The 18124-nt window shown below is 44.0% G+C and overlaps 1 protein-coding gene across 2 annotated transcripts in view; it reads right to left on the reverse strand.

Moving 5' to 3' along the window:
• The window catches only part of celsr2 (cadherin, EGF LAG seven-pass G-type receptor 2), a 69503-nt gene that overhangs the window by 20819 nt on the left and 30560 nt on the right, over window positions 1-18124 (reverse strand). For both annotated transcript variants that reach the window (XM_080783420.1, XM_080783419.1), the window contains exons 3-9: window positions 16663-16885; window positions 11492-11607; window positions 11194-11282; window positions 6176-6333; window positions 5080-5243; window positions 4259-4384; window positions 977-1143 (exon numbers count right to left, since the gene is read on the reverse strand). In XM_080783420.1, the coding sequence (XP_080639546.1) occupies window positions 977-1143; window positions 4259-4384; window positions 5080-5243; window positions 6176-6333; window positions 11194-11282; window positions 11492-11607; window positions 16663-16885 (1043 nt within the window). The remainder of the gene's footprint in view (window positions 1-976; window positions 1144-4258; window positions 4385-5079; window positions 5244-6175; window positions 6334-11193; window positions 11283-11491; window positions 11608-16662; window positions 16886-18124) is intronic.

An 18124-nucleotide genomic window follows, 5' to 3' on the forward strand; every position in this document is an offset into this window, starting at 1 on the left:
TCCGTTGGTGTGTGAATGGGTGAATGTAATGCACATTGTAAAGCGCTTTAAATAAAGTCACTATATACACCGTAAATGCACCATTGCACCAGTGCAGGTCTAATTAAATATACAGTAGCGAGTAACTAATATACAATTTCTTACTACTGTTCTGCCCTTGCACATGAATTGACATCGCTGTGCATTGTAGCAGGGATGCTGTCATCTGTCGAGTGAAATAATGTATGCAACAATAAATAATTGTCTCTGCCTAAAGCAGGGTGAGGCCATATGCACACCACATTTTGCAGCGTCAATTTCCCTCAGAGAGTGTAACGATGGACACTTAGGGGTCAATTTTCAAACGTGTTGAAATGTTGAATTTGTTTTGGAAAGATTGCGGGGAAACAATATATATAGTGATTTATTTTCAAAAATGTTCAAAAGTCTTAATTATATTAGACTTTTGAACATTATAATGACATGCCCCAAACAGGGGCAACTGGATAACTATACAGCTATCACTGAATGATCTGCTGTGTGTGTGTGTGTGTGTGTGTGTGTGTGTGTGTGTGTGTGTGTGTGTGTGTGTGTGTGCGTGTATAAGGCATAGAGTATATTTGAATAGAGAAGGCACCCAGAGGAAACCCTGAGGCGAAATGGACATAGTGGCCGAATGAAGGTATTGCAGCCTGGCCCCAAACACATGAACGCGCTGGTCCGTTGACTATCATTGTGCACGTTCACGACGGCAGCACGCTCGTTCGCGTTCGTGCGCGTTCGTGCATGTTCAACGGCAGCGCGTTCATGTGTTTGGGGCCAATCCATCCCAGAATGCTCTCTGTTCCTACCCGGAAGGAGGAGTGAAATCGCCTCATGCGCTTTTGAGCAACTTAATGCAAGTGGATGGAAGGAGAACTCGGGCGCCCTCTCTATTCATATATACTCTAAGGTATAAGGGGGGTTACAGCATCATGTACGTGCACTGGGCTCTCACCTGCAGGGTGAGGTTGTGCTGCTGACCAGCTGCGATGTGCAGCAGCATGGCAGAGCGCTGGCGCGTGCGGAACACCAGCTCCACGTGCCAGGGCACCGAGAACACCGCTGCCACGTTGGTCCACTGCAGCAGGCTGTCGCCCAGGAAACGCTGTGGGCTGGCCATCACTGCAACAAAACGGGCCATCAGAAGACAGAGCAATGATGAACACCATAGAACAACTAATGAGAAGACTTTTCAGCCCTGTGACCCAAAAAACCCAAGAAATTAGATATTTGCCAGGGACCCAAACTAGTGAGAATAGCAGATCTACAAGCTCAACGTTATGACATTACTGAAAAGATCTTTGGATTTTGTTATTAATTCATGAAAAGTGTAGCTTTTGTGTTGTTTTTTTTTTCTTTGTTTTAAATATTAATAATTAAAAACCAAATGCAGGAAACAAAAACTAAGGGGACCTATAACAATGTGTCTGCGACCCAAAAATGGGTCCCAACCCAGTGTTTGGGAACCAGTGAGATAGGATAGAATAGGAGAGAGCGAGACGAGAAGGAATACTGTTGGTGTGTCACGACAGACAGTGAGTCATCATGGATCAGCTTGTTTGTTGGCAGTAATCTTTCATCTCTCAACTACAATGTGCTCTCTGATCTGCCGAAGTTGTCACAACTGAATCATTCTCGTGTTGGGATATATACATACACCCATCTAGTATGAAGATTAACAGAGCATAACGGACACACGGACAAAAGCACACGGTCAAGTTATACAGTACTAGCGTCCCTATTCTGGGACAGAGGGTTCGATCAACTAAGGCAGCGGCCAGCGGATAGAACAGAAATAACTGTAATTTATTTTAATGTATTCCTGCTACATCCTGGAAGAAGGTGCTAAATATGATCATGGGATCAAGCGTGAAGAATCTCAGTCATACAGTATATCGATGCTGTCGGTCGGGCAGAAACCTTGTATCTCCAAAATTTTGTAAATTCTCCAATTGTGTCACTTCAGTGTATCACAAAGGTTGCAGAAATAGCCGATCTACAAGATCTTTCAGCATTTCAGATTTTATTTAAAAAGTAGAGGTTTCCAAAGGTTATGATCAAATATGATCATGTATGTGTAGGTGTGTGGGCTTGGGTGCATTATGCACCTGTGTGTACTGTGTACTTTAAACATTACTTGGTATGCAGCCAGTGCAAGCTTTTTGTCTCTTTTTTTCACATCAAGGAGACACATACACTTGAAAGGCGCCTGCTGGATGCTCTGCCATTTCTCTTTGATTAGGCTGTTCCCTCTTCATGCTGATGGAAACCACCCTGAACCACCATTGGCGGTCATGATTGATTATTAACAACAAATCACGCTGATGCACCGTGACATGCATCACTGTCAGAGAGCAGAGAGGAGACAGCCCAGAGGCAAAAGCTCTCATGGTGGTGCAGTTTAGCAATATAATGTTTGATCTTATCAACGTCCCTGGCGGAGGCCTGAAAAGAAAAGCTCAGCTAAAAATTCGCTCCTTGCAGCACAAGTTAAATTAATCTTACTGTGTAAATAGGTTGAAACGTGTTAAGAGCTCCACCTCACCCAGTGACATGGAATAAATAGGTTGCTGCTCTGCCCAGAAGGCCCAGACAGAACAATGTCTATGAACATAATGTTCTACTGTACATATGCCAAGCCCTTCCTATCAATGTTTAATTAACACAGATTAAATACTTTTAACAGTTGTATTGTATGTTCTTGACCGTGATTGTTCATAATATATTCACGACACGTTATCATCAACACTCCTAAAACCCCCATTAGCGATCGCTAAAGTGGCAGCATGCTTCCCTGCTCCACTTCCAACCTGCGCCCTCTTCAGCATGCTTCCCTGCTCCACTTCCAACCTGCGCCCTCTTCAGCATGCTTCCCTGCTCCACTTCCAACCTGCGCCCTCTTCAGCATGCTTCCCTGCTCCACTTCCAACCTGCGCCCTCTTCAGCATGCTTCCCTGCTCCACTTCCACCCTGCGCCCTCTTCCATACAATACTCTCTTCTATTCATTTCTAATGAAATGAATCATGAATTGAACTGAATTTTATGAAGCACTTATTTATCCGTTTACAGATTTTAGTATTAGGAATACTTATTGTAGGATGTATGTTATTTCTTGTCTCTTGTTGTCTGTACTTTTATCCATTCAAATGCTGACCCATGCAGGTGCCTCTGTCCTCCCCACATCATGCCCTTGTGATGCCCATGCACACGCATTCACGCACGCATTTACACACGCACGCATTCACGCATTCACACACGCACGCACGCAGCCACGCACGCACACACACGCTCACTTGCTCACTCGCTTAAAAAAAAACACTGTCTCCTTTGACTAGATGTAACCCAAAGTATCCTCTTTTCTGATTGATTCTATAATACATAAGAGTAATAGCACTATCGTAAAAAAAAAAAAAAAGCATTTCTGTAAATAGAAAGTAATAATCAAGTCAGTCATTCTTCAGATAAAACAGTATCTCTTCACTTTATTATGTTAACACTGCTAACTGAAGTACTGACAGCTCCACTCATTCCCTCCTTCAGTTACCCGCTGTGCCAGCAGATAGTGGACATGAAATGATAATGAACACTTTCTTTCACTATTAGCATATTACTCTATTACTGAGAAAGGGGTTCCCAAATGAGACAGGTGATGACTCACTCAGACCCAGTGGACACGGTGAAATGAGACAGGTGATGACTCACTCAGACCCAGTGGACACGGTGAAATGAGACAGGTGATGACTCACTCAGACCCAGTGGACACGGTGAAATGAGACAGGTGATGACTCACTCAGACCCAGTGGACACGGTGAAATGAGACAGGTGATGACTCACTCAGACCCAGTGGACACGGTGAAATGAAAGATCACAGCCTTGACTTTATCTTAACCACAAAAATCACATTTTGTGGATTTTGGGATCCACATGGGAGAGTCATGGCTCCAATGTGGATCTTAGACATACTGTCATATGACCATGATTATAAAACAATGTATAAGTTAATATACATGTATGCATGTTTTTCGTGCATACAAAGTTTGGTGCTGATGGGTTCAGTGGTTTGCGCCAGACACACGCATGCACATGCACGCCAAGCCACAAGCACTGTGACGGGAAAAAGTGATCCAAGTGCAGTTGTAACTCAGGTCCGTCTTACTAAGAATAGACAGATGGTAAATACACACTGGAGATGTTCCAGCCTGACGCCCTGTGTCTTATTTAATTGAACTGACTCACCCCTCTCACAGTGTTGACCTCCATATCCTAGAGGGCAATCACAACTGAAGGAGCCCCATAGGTTGACACACGTCCCCCCGTTCTGGCACGGACTGTGGTTGCAGAAATGTCTCTTTGCGGCACATCCTGTGGAAGATGTGGAAATGAAATGCCTGTTAAGTGTGTTTGCTCTGAGCCTACCTCATTATTCTGTCGCAGTGGCAGAGAGATGGAAGCTAATCAATGTTCCTATCAGGTAGCAGGATCATTTCACAGCATCTTCTCTTCCCCGCTGCGCTCGCTACTTTACTGCGGTGTTAAACTAGGCAGTGGTGGAAAGTAATTGTATTGTATTGATTGCACTATAAGTACAATTTTGGGATACAATTTTTTTAATTTCCTTTTTCTACTGCACTACATTCCAGAGGCGAATTTTAACTTATTTGACAGCTTTAGTTACAAGTTACTTTGCAGATTTATATTATTATTATTACAAAACATACATTAACCACTTAAGCCCCATTTTATACTTAGTCTATTAAAAAATCTCATCTACAGTACAATCTACAGTACAATCAAAACGCATTGCATTGTGTTGTGAGCTTGATTTTTTTTTTGGTAATTTACGGTACTTTAAAAAAAGTAAAACCTTTAACCCAGGACTTTTACTTGTTTCTATATTAGTAAAGATTATAAGTAAAAAACCTACAAAAGAAACTAGGCAATTCCAGTAATGCACTGTACAATGTTCACAGCTGTAGTAGATAAAAGTAACGGGGCAATCGTGAACTTTAAAAGCACGCAGATGGCAAACAGCAGGCCGTCGATGTCACATACTGTACCTGGCAAAGTTCCATTGTTGGCAATGAAGCTGGCCATGTCTATCTGGCGGTTGTCAATGAGCAAGTTCTTCATGCAGCCGACAAACTGGCGGTTCTGAACGGGGAAGTCTTCGGGGAGCTTGGGCACGCCTCCCAGGAGCAGAGGGCCCGTTAGGTCCAGAGATCTGATGAACAAAGAACCAGTGGTGTTAAGTAACCAAGTACACTTACTGAAGTACTGTACTTAAGTATAATTATGACTTACTTATATACTTGAGTATTTACAATTTGAATTTCCAATACTTTTACTTCTATACATGGTATTCCACTCCACTACATCTCGGATCAAAATGTTGTGCTTTTACTCCACTACAACTTTAGTTACTTGCTTTTTAGATTTTTATTATTATTACAAAACATACAGTAAACACTTCAGTCCTATGTACATTTCGGCCATGAATAGCCGGTCTACAAGCTCACAATGCCTCGCATCGCGACACATTGTGAGCTTGTAGATCTGCTATTTTCAAAAGATGTTTATACATTTGAAAACTTGAAATGGCACATTCTGCATAATGAGTACTTTTACTTTTAGTATTTTAAGTACATTTTGATGCCAATACTTACTTTTACTTAAGTACATTTTGAATTCCAGACTTTTATTTGTAGCGGAGTAGTTCTATACTGCAGTATTGATACTTTTACTTAAGTAAAAACTTTTAGTACTTTTTCCACCAGTTTTTCCACCACTGCAAAGAACCCATCTGTTTTAACAGCTCAGGCTTTGCTCTGCATCCATAACAAACTGGCCGCTAATTGCCAAATAGCTCATCTAAAAGCCCATAATAGTGAGAGCATAAAATAGGGACACCAGGTTGGCAGTCTGTAACAACACTGGAACAGTAGACGTTAAAAAGGTCACACGAACAGTTGTGTTGAGTTATTATCATTTTCCCTGTCGGAGACTACAGAATAATGATGATGAAGAATACTTCACTTGATTTATCGTCACCGCAGAACTACTAACTTGGAATGAGAGCTTTAAATACAAAGCAAAAATAATCTCTGTTCAATTACAACTTCTATATTATAGCCAATGTCTATCTTGCATACTTACTTTTTAGATCCCGATTGGCTGCCCTGGGCAGCGCAGGTGTAGTTTCCAATCATGTGACCAAATCTGAGGGCCACTGAGGTGTCACAGTTATCCACGTTCACAACAACAACCTTCTGGTCTGAGGGTCCCTGAGGCAGTCCGGCCTGGTTTAGGATTGGCTGCGTGGTGATAGACAAAGTCATGAATATCATCCTGTTATGAAACACATGAGACTCCTCTCAAAATGCACACAATAAAACCCTGACTTCTGCTTGGCCATAAGTATGTGCTCAACAATACTTCTGCGATGACAATATGATGGGATTAATAAAGGATTCTGCATGAGTATAAAGAACAAAACACATTTGCAATGAAAACAAATGTTTAATTTCTTTGTCGTCATGAGTTTAATTTTACCTAACAGTTGTTGAATAAAGAAATGCAAGCATGTGCATATAAAATACTGTTATGTTATTTATTTCACTGTGTTACTACAGTATGTTGTACACTGACCGTTTTGGTTGTCTGTGTGTATGAAAATAACCTAAAAGACAAAATTACTTAGAAAACATAGCTTGGTTGAATTACAAATCTGTTTCCTCAATTAAGCTAGTTTCCACTTCTTTAATAACACCAAAACAGCTACAGCTAAAAGCAGTGGCTGCTAAACACACATAGTGCACGCACACACGCACGCAGGCACGCACGCGTGCACACACACACACACACACACACACACACACACACATCACACACACACACACACACACACACACACGAAAGGGGCCTGCTCTTCTCAGGCCAGAGGTCCCGACAAAGGATCTTTTTCATTGTCAGTTAAATCAATGGTGGGAGCAACAAGAGGAGGCGGCGTTTGGGGCGAGAGAATAATGATCCTGTCAATAAAGGTCACAACCTTTTTTCAAACAGCACCGTTGCTCTGAGGTCATGTAGAGCTCATATCATCTATAAGTATAGGTTCAAGCTGGTGTCGTGAGCTGCTGCCACCGTGATTAGAGGAGCAACCTCCCTCCCACAGAGAGTCTGCAGGAAGGACGCATGAATTCATACAGCAACAGACTTACACCAAGACCCGCCCCTGCCTACCTCTGATTGCCCCCCTCCGAATTATTAGGCGCCCGCGCGCGCGGGGGGGGGCATTCTCACATTCTAACACAGCTAGAAAACACCACACTTGCAGCCAACTCGGTAGCATGCCTCATTAGTCAATAGACACACCTCCCGGGTTCAAATCCCGCTGCCGCCAATATTTTTCCAACAACCGTGGACTACTTTTTGGCCGATAAAGTGTAGTTTTAGACCACGACGGAGGGGTGCAGTCTCTAGCAAAAAGTTGCCGTGACGAACGTTGCGAAGCCCCGTTCGAGTGGAAACCCGCTATGGACAGAATAGTAAATCCTCGTCCTCCAGAGTTCTGCAAATAGGGAAAATTGCGAAGGGGCAGTCACCATTTACTGGTACTGAGACACCGGCACCATTTCCATGTTCACGAATGTGACACAGGACTAGAGGCGAAGCAGTTCCACGTGTGTCACAGAAGGGGACGTTGGGTAGGCCAATAAGAGGCAGCTTGGCAATAGTCCGTTGCTGTAGTATGCATGCAGGAAGGACAGTAGTTCCAGTGAGCTGTCCATTGGTCCAACAGGATTTAACAGGAATTAAGACTGGTCTGGGGTCCAGTAATGATAGGAGGCCTTGGGTGGGGTGAGCGCAATGCTGATAGTTTAAGAATATGCACAGGCTTTTATTATTGGTTATCTTTAAGTGCAATTAGTCGTTGTGGAACAATCCGATATTCTCAGCAAAAGACATGGTTGTAATACAATCAAATTAGCCCCTCAATCTTCCTACATATTATAATTTCCTGAACATTCTACAAAGGGGCAGCCCTTTGTGAATGTCTGATCCCTTACTTTAAAGTTGCTAAGATAAGTTCCCAGTGGATTGGACAGAATTATGTTGTCACCCAAGCAGACATCGCAGGCGTTACTTTAGGTCAACGTTTGAACTGGAATGTTGTAGTGAAGGCACTACTACTTGGCTAAATTGCTCTCACATGGCTCTTCAGCTGCACCCACTGAGGAGATTACATGATATCTCTGTGAGCCATGAATACTGCCGTCTAATTGAGAAGCTGCCAGTAATTTCATGGTGGGTGTTCTTGCAATCAATGATGGAATGAATCGCAGAGAACAAGAGAGCCACAGCACCTTATGTCCACTTATGAATGAAGATGAAACAGCAACATCAACTTTGGAGTATTTAGTAACCTGTTCAACAAATGTATTTGTTGTATTGCATTAGTGATTTGATGCCAATGTGCACATTGACTATTCAAAAGCATTCTGGAAAGTGACAAGACAGCAAAGAGGAAACGTGTGCACAGGAAAATTATAATGCACCACAGTCACACTGCAAAGCCTGAGCATCGCAAAATCTAAGTTTATTTTCAGTTCACCCGTGTTGAGTCAAAAATTAGCGCGTTTGTGGCAAATTTGTCGACGATGGAGCGAGCAATAAAACAAGCGTTGTGAAATAGCCTGTTGGGATTGTCATAGTTTCAAATCATCCGATACGCTCTTTTCCACGGTTTCCTTCTGCTATGCGAGGTCCAAATCAGACTCTGGGCCAGCTCCGCTGGTCCTTTCACTGACCTATCCTGTGTGCCATGGCACCCAGGGGCCCCTGGCTTACTAAACTACAGCCACCATCAGTCACGGATGTTGACTCTCCTATAATGACTGTCTGCTAATGCCTTTTCTGCAGAACAAAGCCCAGTCCTGTCAACGCTGATTGGAAGGTACATATTTACTCACAGGACTACATTAAACAGTGTTCTCACATGCCACGACAGGGGATTGTGGGGATATGAGTATCCCATCACCCGTCTATGACAGGGACACGCACATTCGCACAAGGAGGTTCATGGGCCACAAACTACGCAAATATGGCATCTGAGATTGACTGGAAAGCCATAGCAACCAGAGGGGTGGCCCTGAAGCGCCGTGTCCCCCGTTCAAAACCCAGAGTCAATACTCCTCTCTGCTTTTCTTCTTCTCCATCCATTTGGTCCTCTCCTGCCTCGCTTTTCTGTCCTTGCTGGAGAACAGAGAGTGAGAGAGGCACCTTCCCCGGGGCTGCATCATTCACTGCCCGTGGTCCCAATGGAAGCAGAGTGGAGCACAAAGGCAGCGGTCATTGCCATTCTCCACAGTCCCCACTCCTCTGAAAGGCACATTTCAATCTAAAATGCTCCCCCCCACCCTCCCGCCTCATCCTGCCCCACCCCCTGCGGACAGGGACAGGCCAGTCTAGGCCACCGTGGGATACCTCAAGAGGGAGGAGCTGTCTTTCTACCTCGGTGACTTGCAGGACCTGGACTACATGAGCTCACCGCTGTAGAGGCTGAGGACTTTGATTGGAGGAATTAGTTCAACTAGTGCAGGGTCGTGGGGTTCAGTTTCTCTCCTCTTACGGGGCCTATTTTTATAATGTCCCATATTAACTTGATGCATTGCAGTCATGGGGACAAAGAGGCTGGTGTTATAAATGACATATAAACCCGGGGAATTCAAATGTTGCAGAAACAAAAGAAACAAACAAAGTTTGTCTCGTGGGTTCCAGTCCAGAGCTGCTGCATTACCAACGTTAACAGCAAATATGTAAAACATTTACATGTAAAAGTACTAGGTCAACCTAAAGAGCCAATGATTCAGAGATTCATTGGACTTTGGGGTTTGTACTAAAGTGATTAATGGAGTGTAATGTCTTTCCTGGAATGGAACCAAAGCGTTTTTCGTCCAATGAGCCACAAGATGTTGTTGTGCCCTCCCTGCATTACTTCTGCTGGCTGGAATCTGACACGGCCATGTTATCATAGACATTGAATAGAATATCCACGCTGGGGGTGTTGCCTGGCAACATCTTTATGATGCAAAGTGACTTCCTGAATAGGCGAAAATGTAACATCCTGTGTGCTGGTCGGGGGGTGGGGGGGCTAATAGAACGATAGGGCGGGGAAAGTTACATACATTCTCCACTGATTTATTTCAAAAGTTGCCCCTGTTGAACCATATTTGTCAAAACATAGATAAGCGTCTGAAACAGTCGTTTTCAAAGTGTACCTCAGGGTACCTTGAGGGAGTTCCAAATAGACCCTTAAAGGTGGAACAGAAGGAAACAAAAGGACCCTGTAACCTGTAAGGGTCAGAGTTAAGGGACTCTTATTAACCACTGGGCTAAAGCATAAACACATCTCTTGCTCCCAGTTCAGCTCACCAATTTCTGTCTGTCTCTCTTTTGTCTCTCTTTCTCTCCTCCCTCATTCCAATGTGTCTAGCTGGCACACTGGCACTGTTCCAGATCATCCACTGTGTCTAGCTGGCACACTGGCACCCTTCCAGATCATCGGCCTGTCACCGATAACTCTTTGGAGTGACACAGCAGCGGTGAGCAAAACCCAGGGTGTTAATTGAATTCAGAGGGTAAAATGGACCAGTTGTGCTGCTCAGTGCTGCTTTTCATTTATGGAAATCCAGGTGGCCAAAATTTGATAGTGATAATACACGAAGGACGACGGTTATCAACAGGGCAATTATTGTGCATACAAACTAAACCCGTTATGTTTGCTAATCCATTAAAACTGGGAAAGCATCTGTGTCATATTAGATTTTTGCGTCGGCTAGTAAAAATAGCAGATATACAAGTTCACAGTGCGTCACTTCGTGCCGCGCTGTGAGCTTGTACATCTGTTGCAACAATGATGAGTGGTATTCTTGCTGTCACGACTCACGGTTAGACCAAATAGTCCTGCTCTCCCACTATCCTGCCATCCTCTGGCTTCTGTAAACGGACAGGTAACATCCATTACCAGTAAATGGGTTGTGTGGCATCTTAACCTAGTTTGAAACTAACCAATCACAAACCGCCTTCTATAAATGCATCTCTCCAGTACTGCGGATCTCGTCCCCCTATGATAGGGGACCACATTGTCCTATATTCTGTTGCTTCTGGTGTACCTTGTTGTAATAGTGGACTTGGACCACATGCCACTGTCCGTCACTGACCCCTCCGAAGATGTACGGTGACACTGTAGTCTTGGTTTCACCTGAAATCAAATGACAGAGATGGCACTGTCAGGTATGTGTGTCCTGAAAAAGGAATGTTTTTGCACAAAATAGCAGCTCTACAAGCTTACAAGGTGTTGCGGTGCGTTCTGTTCTGAGCTTGTAGATCTGCTATTGTTGCTGCACGACACCATTATAAGAGGAAGAATAAAATATGGTTTGAGTGATTTTAAACTATTATTTGTCCTACCTGCAGAGAATGTGAGCTGGATCTGCTCGTTGATGATTTCCATGGCAATGAAGTCGTGCTTTTCATTAAAACGACCGTTGTAGAGTAATAAACCGTTGGGCTCTTTGGTGGCAAATCTGGAAAACAGAAGAAATGCAGATATTAATATATCGTTATCGTATCGATATCGAGGTATGAACATGCACAATATCAGTATCGCAAAAAGGCAACGGTATCGCGATATAGATATATCGTCGACATATCGATATATCGTCTATATCGACAATTAATATCGTCCACTTCTAAAGCCAGCCCTCTATTTTAGCCTGTGCCCCTCGGAAAATAAACCATCACTCGTTTGTCCCTCTGTCCTGTTGTAGCCTGGCTCCAGCCCTGCATCGCTAGCCAGGTCCATTAAGAAAAGATGTTCTGGCGATTCAGGTCTGGAGTCTCCCGACGACGGTGTCAGCTAGGGCTGCACGATATATCGTCATCGTATCGATATCGAGATATCTGCCATATATATCGTGATATGATTTTTTGTCCATATCGTGCAGCCCTAATTTACAGTATAAAAAACGAATTGCTGTGAGTAGGTTGACTGTGTAAATGGTGCACATGGACATACAATGCATTGAAAAGAACTCCTAGAACTGTACCTTGTATCAATTTGTAGGTCCTTGCCCTCAATCCCATTATTTAACACTGAGTGCCACACAGAGTAGATTAGATTGTATTCATCTTTAGGTTACAATTACAATTAAGCCACTTAGCAGATGCTCTCATGCAGAGCCTAAACTAAAACATGAACCCTGTGTTGACATTTTCACGGTCATTAGGTAGAAGCAGCATAAGTATATATAATGTTACATTAGTTATTTGGGCAGGTACAGTGACAGTACAGTACAGTACAGTAGAGGGTACTGTAGAGGGACCCCCACACGGTAACTCTGTCATTTCTCAACCGTTTCGGACGCGGGGCGGCTCGCAGGAATCGGGCCGGCACCCTGGGTGCATTCCTGTGGGTCTGGAACTACCCCCCCCTCCCCACACACACACACACACACACACACACCCCCACACGGAGTTGCACCACTCACTTTTTAACAAACAGATTGAGGCCGGAGATCTTCAATTGTATTCAGTTATGTCCCTTATTAAGAGAAATGTCTGATGCATTTAAGATTGTTATCCTTTACTTCTACTAAGTAAGCAGTGTGCCATGTGATTTGCCAAGAAGAAAAGAGGGCAGTTTTAACAATGCTAAAATATTACACAGTTCGCTGAACAGCTACCCGGGTTAGGGGTTAAGCATGAGACAGACTGAGACCAAGGGAAGCAACGCACGCACGCACGCACGCACGCACACACACACACACACACACACACACACACACACACACACACACACACACACACACACACACACACACACACACACACACACACACACACACACACACACACACACACACACACACACACACACACACACACACACACACACACACACACACACACACACACGTGCACATGCAGTGTAAATCATTGCTAAAATCACACTACAGAAACACAGAAACTGCATGCCATGATTGAATAAGTACTGTACTACAGTGTGAGATGAAAGAGAGGGAAAACTGGGGCAATGTCAATGCTAGGGGGGTGCAGGAAAGCCAACACTGGAAGTAACTGGAAGCAAGCAGATGCATTAAACATAGACCAGGAAACAACTAGAGCTTCAAAAGACATTTAGTTTCCTTCTAACAGAGGAAAATAAAGGCAGCTGCTGAAACCACCATCTGAATTTCACCTTTCTGTTTACGCGGAAGGAGGAGTGGGCTTGTATGCATGTTGCTTGTTTTCATACTAATGCTATACATTAGAACATTTGAACACAACATCACATATCTGCACCTTCCTAACAAGGGATCACCCTGCCTTCTCTGGGTTTAAATGTAATTTACCTCATGTATACATGACCACCAATATAGGATTTACCCTGAATCATCTTGGTGGGGACAACACAGTGAAGAAACCAAGAGAGTCCTCTCTGACAACTGCTGACAAACCTGACATTCCTGCGGTTTTCTGGTATTCTTACTTGCTGCCAGGCCCAACCCAGCCTGTTCAGACAGTCAATGGCTTCACTGGCATGTGATCCAATAATCCAGTAATAGGTCGAATTCACTCTTATTACAAACAGTCTGAGTGAGAACCTCAGCTTGATAGGAGCAATCAAATGCGTTCAGATCCAATCAAAACTAGTGTGGTTTTGCACAGTTATTAATCAAATGCACATTTTCAACTACTTTTCTGACAGATTGGGTTGATAATTGAGTTGCAGCCAGCATATAAACATCATCACTGTCAAGACGGCTGCAATCATTTGTTTTCAGAAGGAAGGTGTAATTCACACACCCACTGTATATATCCCTCTGTCCATTGGGGGTGGGGGTATCTCTTGTGTGCACTGCTGTTTGTGCACTTATTCCTAATCTAGGAGTATGGCCATGGGACATGGCATGCTGACTAGCTAACAAAATATATAATCATGAGTTCAGCATAGGATAGCAAAGGGGACATAATGATGCATAATATCACAGACAAAATACTAAGAATGTTGTGATTTTAGCTTATTTTCCATTAGAATAAATTTAGTATAAAAGGGCTTTAGCCTTCAAGTATCTGACGTATCGATTTAAAAGGCTTATCCGCATTGCCCCCCGAGCCCTCTGAACTATAAGAGTAATCAGCCGGAACTAAACACAGACTCCATTGGCATCATTACACGTCACATTAGGCAGCCGTCAGTAGAAATAACAACCAGTCCACCATTATGTAGAAACCGTGTCATGGCACGCGACATGGTGCAATAACACACATAAGATGTATACAGGAGTGAAAAGAACTCCTATGACTGAAAGCAACATGGCTGTAGGCTGATGTGTGTACAAATGCTTTGATGATTGCCAACGAGAGAGATAAAGAATAAATGCACAGCATCATCAAGGTAGTTCCTGAGTCAAGCTGCATTGCATCATAATACTGGCAGGGAAAGTCTTGTCTAATGCAAATTTTAACAATTGTTTTTTTTGTTGACTATACATAGCAGAATTCATTATTAGATAAGAGTTTTTATTTTTGTATTGCTTTTTCTTTTGAGCGGCACTCCTATGCACATCTTTGTGTGTCTGTATAGCACAGAATGTGCTCAGTTGGCTGAGCACGGAATGTGATGTATGATGATGAGAGCGCAGCTCACTTCACACGAGTGTGATTTATTTTGACTATGATCATCTGAAATCATCATTTCTTGTTTTTGTGAAAATGAAAAACAAACAAATATAAACAAATAAATACAATAGAGCTACAAGATATATTGCGATGGAGTTGAAAACATCAATTAAATTCAATTAATATCATCAACGTACTATTATCCCTGAAATTCTATAATTTTTGTGCAATTTCCTTCAAGCCTCGGCCAGTGTGCCGGCGTTTTCTTGGGCCATGGGGTTGTTGTTACAACAAATCCCAGAACAAGCACCGCCTGTGCAGGTTTACAGTAAACAGGATCTAGATCTCTTAGCTGCTCTTTATGGCCGAAACCTGATCAATGGCATCTCAGGTGACGGGGGCTACACGCTGAGCTCGCCTGCCTCAAAGCCCCTAGACATTACACACCGACTGCTTTACATCTCATCTGAGCAGCCAGTGAAATGTAGACAGGCTTTTGAAAAACAAAACAAAACAAAAAAACAAACTGGTCCGAGCGGTTCTTCATCAATTACACTGCCATCCGAGCCTCACACGGAGAAAGCCCAAATCCATAAAACTCACAAAAGGCATATCGCTTTCACCAACACCCATGATTAGCGTCAACCTCTGAGCAGCGTATCTAAAGTGACAAGTATCTCAATAACTAAAGCAGTATGTCGGGACACATCTCCTCTGATAGCTTCCCAGAGGTGGCGGCTTTGTTATGACGTGTATCAAACAGAATTAAGTGCTCGCCATTGTTGCTTATATTTCATCGCATGGCAGCTCACGACAGATTCTCATTAACACGGAGGTCCTGCTGTGTTTGCATGCGCTCAGTATTCACAGGTCATCTGTTTCTTCCAGAGCACTACTCCCCCCCTCCCTCCCCCCACCACACATCAACCACCAACAACTGGCAAAGCACATCACTTTTACTGTGTGTCAGACACACGCATGCACTCACGCACGCACGCACGCACGCACACAAACACACACACACACACACACACACACACACACACACACACACACACACACACACACACACACACACACAGGAGGAATAATGTATGCAACCACATGTGCACACACAGACAAACAGACAAAAGGTAGCATATATCAGCTTCACCTTGATTAGTGAGACAAGCGCTGACTCTATCATAGCTCAGCGTGACCACACTGGCATTGACTGTAATAAGAACACAGTCTTGCAACTGGGATTGTTACACAAGGCCCATCTCCAAAAAAAAACACAGTCTTCCTCGGACATCGGGATGACCATTCATCTTCCTTAAGCTTTCACACCACATTGCATTTTGCAGCACACTGGGTTTTTAAATACATTTCGCACTGTCTGGTACTCTGTATTCCTAAACACAGATAACACACTCCCGTGCCAGAGGTCCTCTATAAAGTGTCCCGTTAAGTGATTTCATTATTGTTATAAAACACCATTATGGTTACATAAAGTGTGGGGTCAGAGGGTTTAGGGGGCTATTTAGGCAAATGCTTTACACTGCTGACTGAGCATGCAGGCGAAAGTGAGATGTCGGGGGCGGACGATTAGTGTGGAGAACACTGGAACATGAGTGGGAGTGAATGAGGGGGCACCGAATTGGGTGGGGGGATTGTCTCACACACACGTTTGCCTGGAACCCAAACTGGTGAAAATAGCAGATCTGCAAGCTCACAACGTGTTGCTTCGCGCTGTGTTATGAGCTTGTAGATCAGCTATTTTCACTACTTCTTAAAAATGTGTTTTCTAATTTATGGAATTCCGTAGATGTTTCCATTAATTTCTTAATGAAACTACTGGAACAATCATTGAATTTGTTTTGAATTCACAAAAAATGTGGGAATGGTGAATGAGGGGGTACTGGTGGAACCACGCGGCCGGTTGCGTGGGTGGGGGGGTGTAGTGTCACAGTACTCACGTGAGGGAGAGAGTGAAATGGAAGCGCTGACGAAGGCCCTTGAAGGTCAAGAAGGACTGTGGAGGAAAGTTGCGCGTGGTCATCTCGCAGTACGGCTTCTCATGGCCGCCCGGCGGACACTCGCACCTGAAGCCGCCCACCAGCAGGTTGACGCACGTGCCTCCATTCCTGCACACTCCTGGGGCACAGCGGCCTGAACGGGACGACAGCTCACACCGCGCACCTGAAGTAATAGTAAGACAGAGAGAGATTGAGAGAGAGTGAGAGGGGTAGACAGACAACGATGGATGTGTATTAATATTGTGTGTGTGCGTGTGTGTGTGTGTGTGTGTGTGTGTGTGTGTGTGTGTGTGTGTGACAAATAGGTTTGCTACAGCTGTCAATGTGGCTGCATCCTCAGGGACACCACACACGCACACAGCCATCGTTCTCCCTTACAGTTTGTCACATGGAACGGTGTCTTTATTCACTCTACACTGCAGCCAGCCAGCACAGCGAGGGCCGGGCCACGTTACACCGTCTAACATCCATCACGTGACTCTCTGCTGTGAGCCAGAGACAGTGGTTGGATATCAGACGGAGCTTCAGATTAGGGCTGGATAATTAACCGAAAATATATCTAAACCGAGAACTGACTCATGTAGGTTAATCGAATAATCATATACGAATAATCATATACTATTACTAACGCCCGTCTTGGGCGACGGGCGTTACTAATAGAAAGGACAAAGAACTTCGTCCTGGGCACTGGGGGTGTTAATTAACCTGTTAATTACTGTATTAAGGACCTTGCTGCGTTTTTTCGGGAAAAGGGCGACAAAACGCAAGGTCTGTAAGGACCTCTACACTTGCTGGTGGTGGTGTGTGAAAATAGTCTATCTGCCAGCCCTACTCCAGGTCCAATCAGGCTGACAGTGACAGAATCTGAGGGCGTGTTTGAGGGGCGGAGAGATAATACAGCAGTAGTGGTATATACAGTACAGAGTACAGCAGTAGTGGTATAGCATACAAGAAGTGCTTTTATAGAAGTAGAGATACAGTACAGTACTGTATACAGTAGAGTTGGAATACAGTATCTGTGGTAAAGTAATGGTTTAGAACACTGTATCATTGTAATGGTATACGATACATACAGTAATAGTGTTATAATGAGGCAGTGAGAGAGAAGAGGGGGAAACTGTGTCACAGTGAGTGGAGCGGACCGCCATACTCCACATCCCCACATGTGCCATTTGTCTCCCGTCTCCGGATGGGAGGCTGCTGGCACAGTTGCTAGGTTGAGACTGGATGCTTCCATGCATGAACCGAGAATCTGTGTCAGAGCCACTCAGTCAGTGTGGAACACTTCCGCTGTGCGAGTGGTTATTACTTAGTACTGACTGGCACACATAGGGTGCAGACAAAGATGCGTAGAGCATTGACAAGCATGCCTCTTGTTTACTCCAATACCATAAATCACTAT

Source organism: Protomyctophum bolini (assembly GCF_963924005.1).
Source record: "Protomyctophum bolini genome assembly, chromosome: 2".
Classification (NCBI taxonomy): Eukaryota; Metazoa; Chordata; class Actinopteri; order Myctophiformes; family Myctophidae; genus Protomyctophum; species Protomyctophum bolini.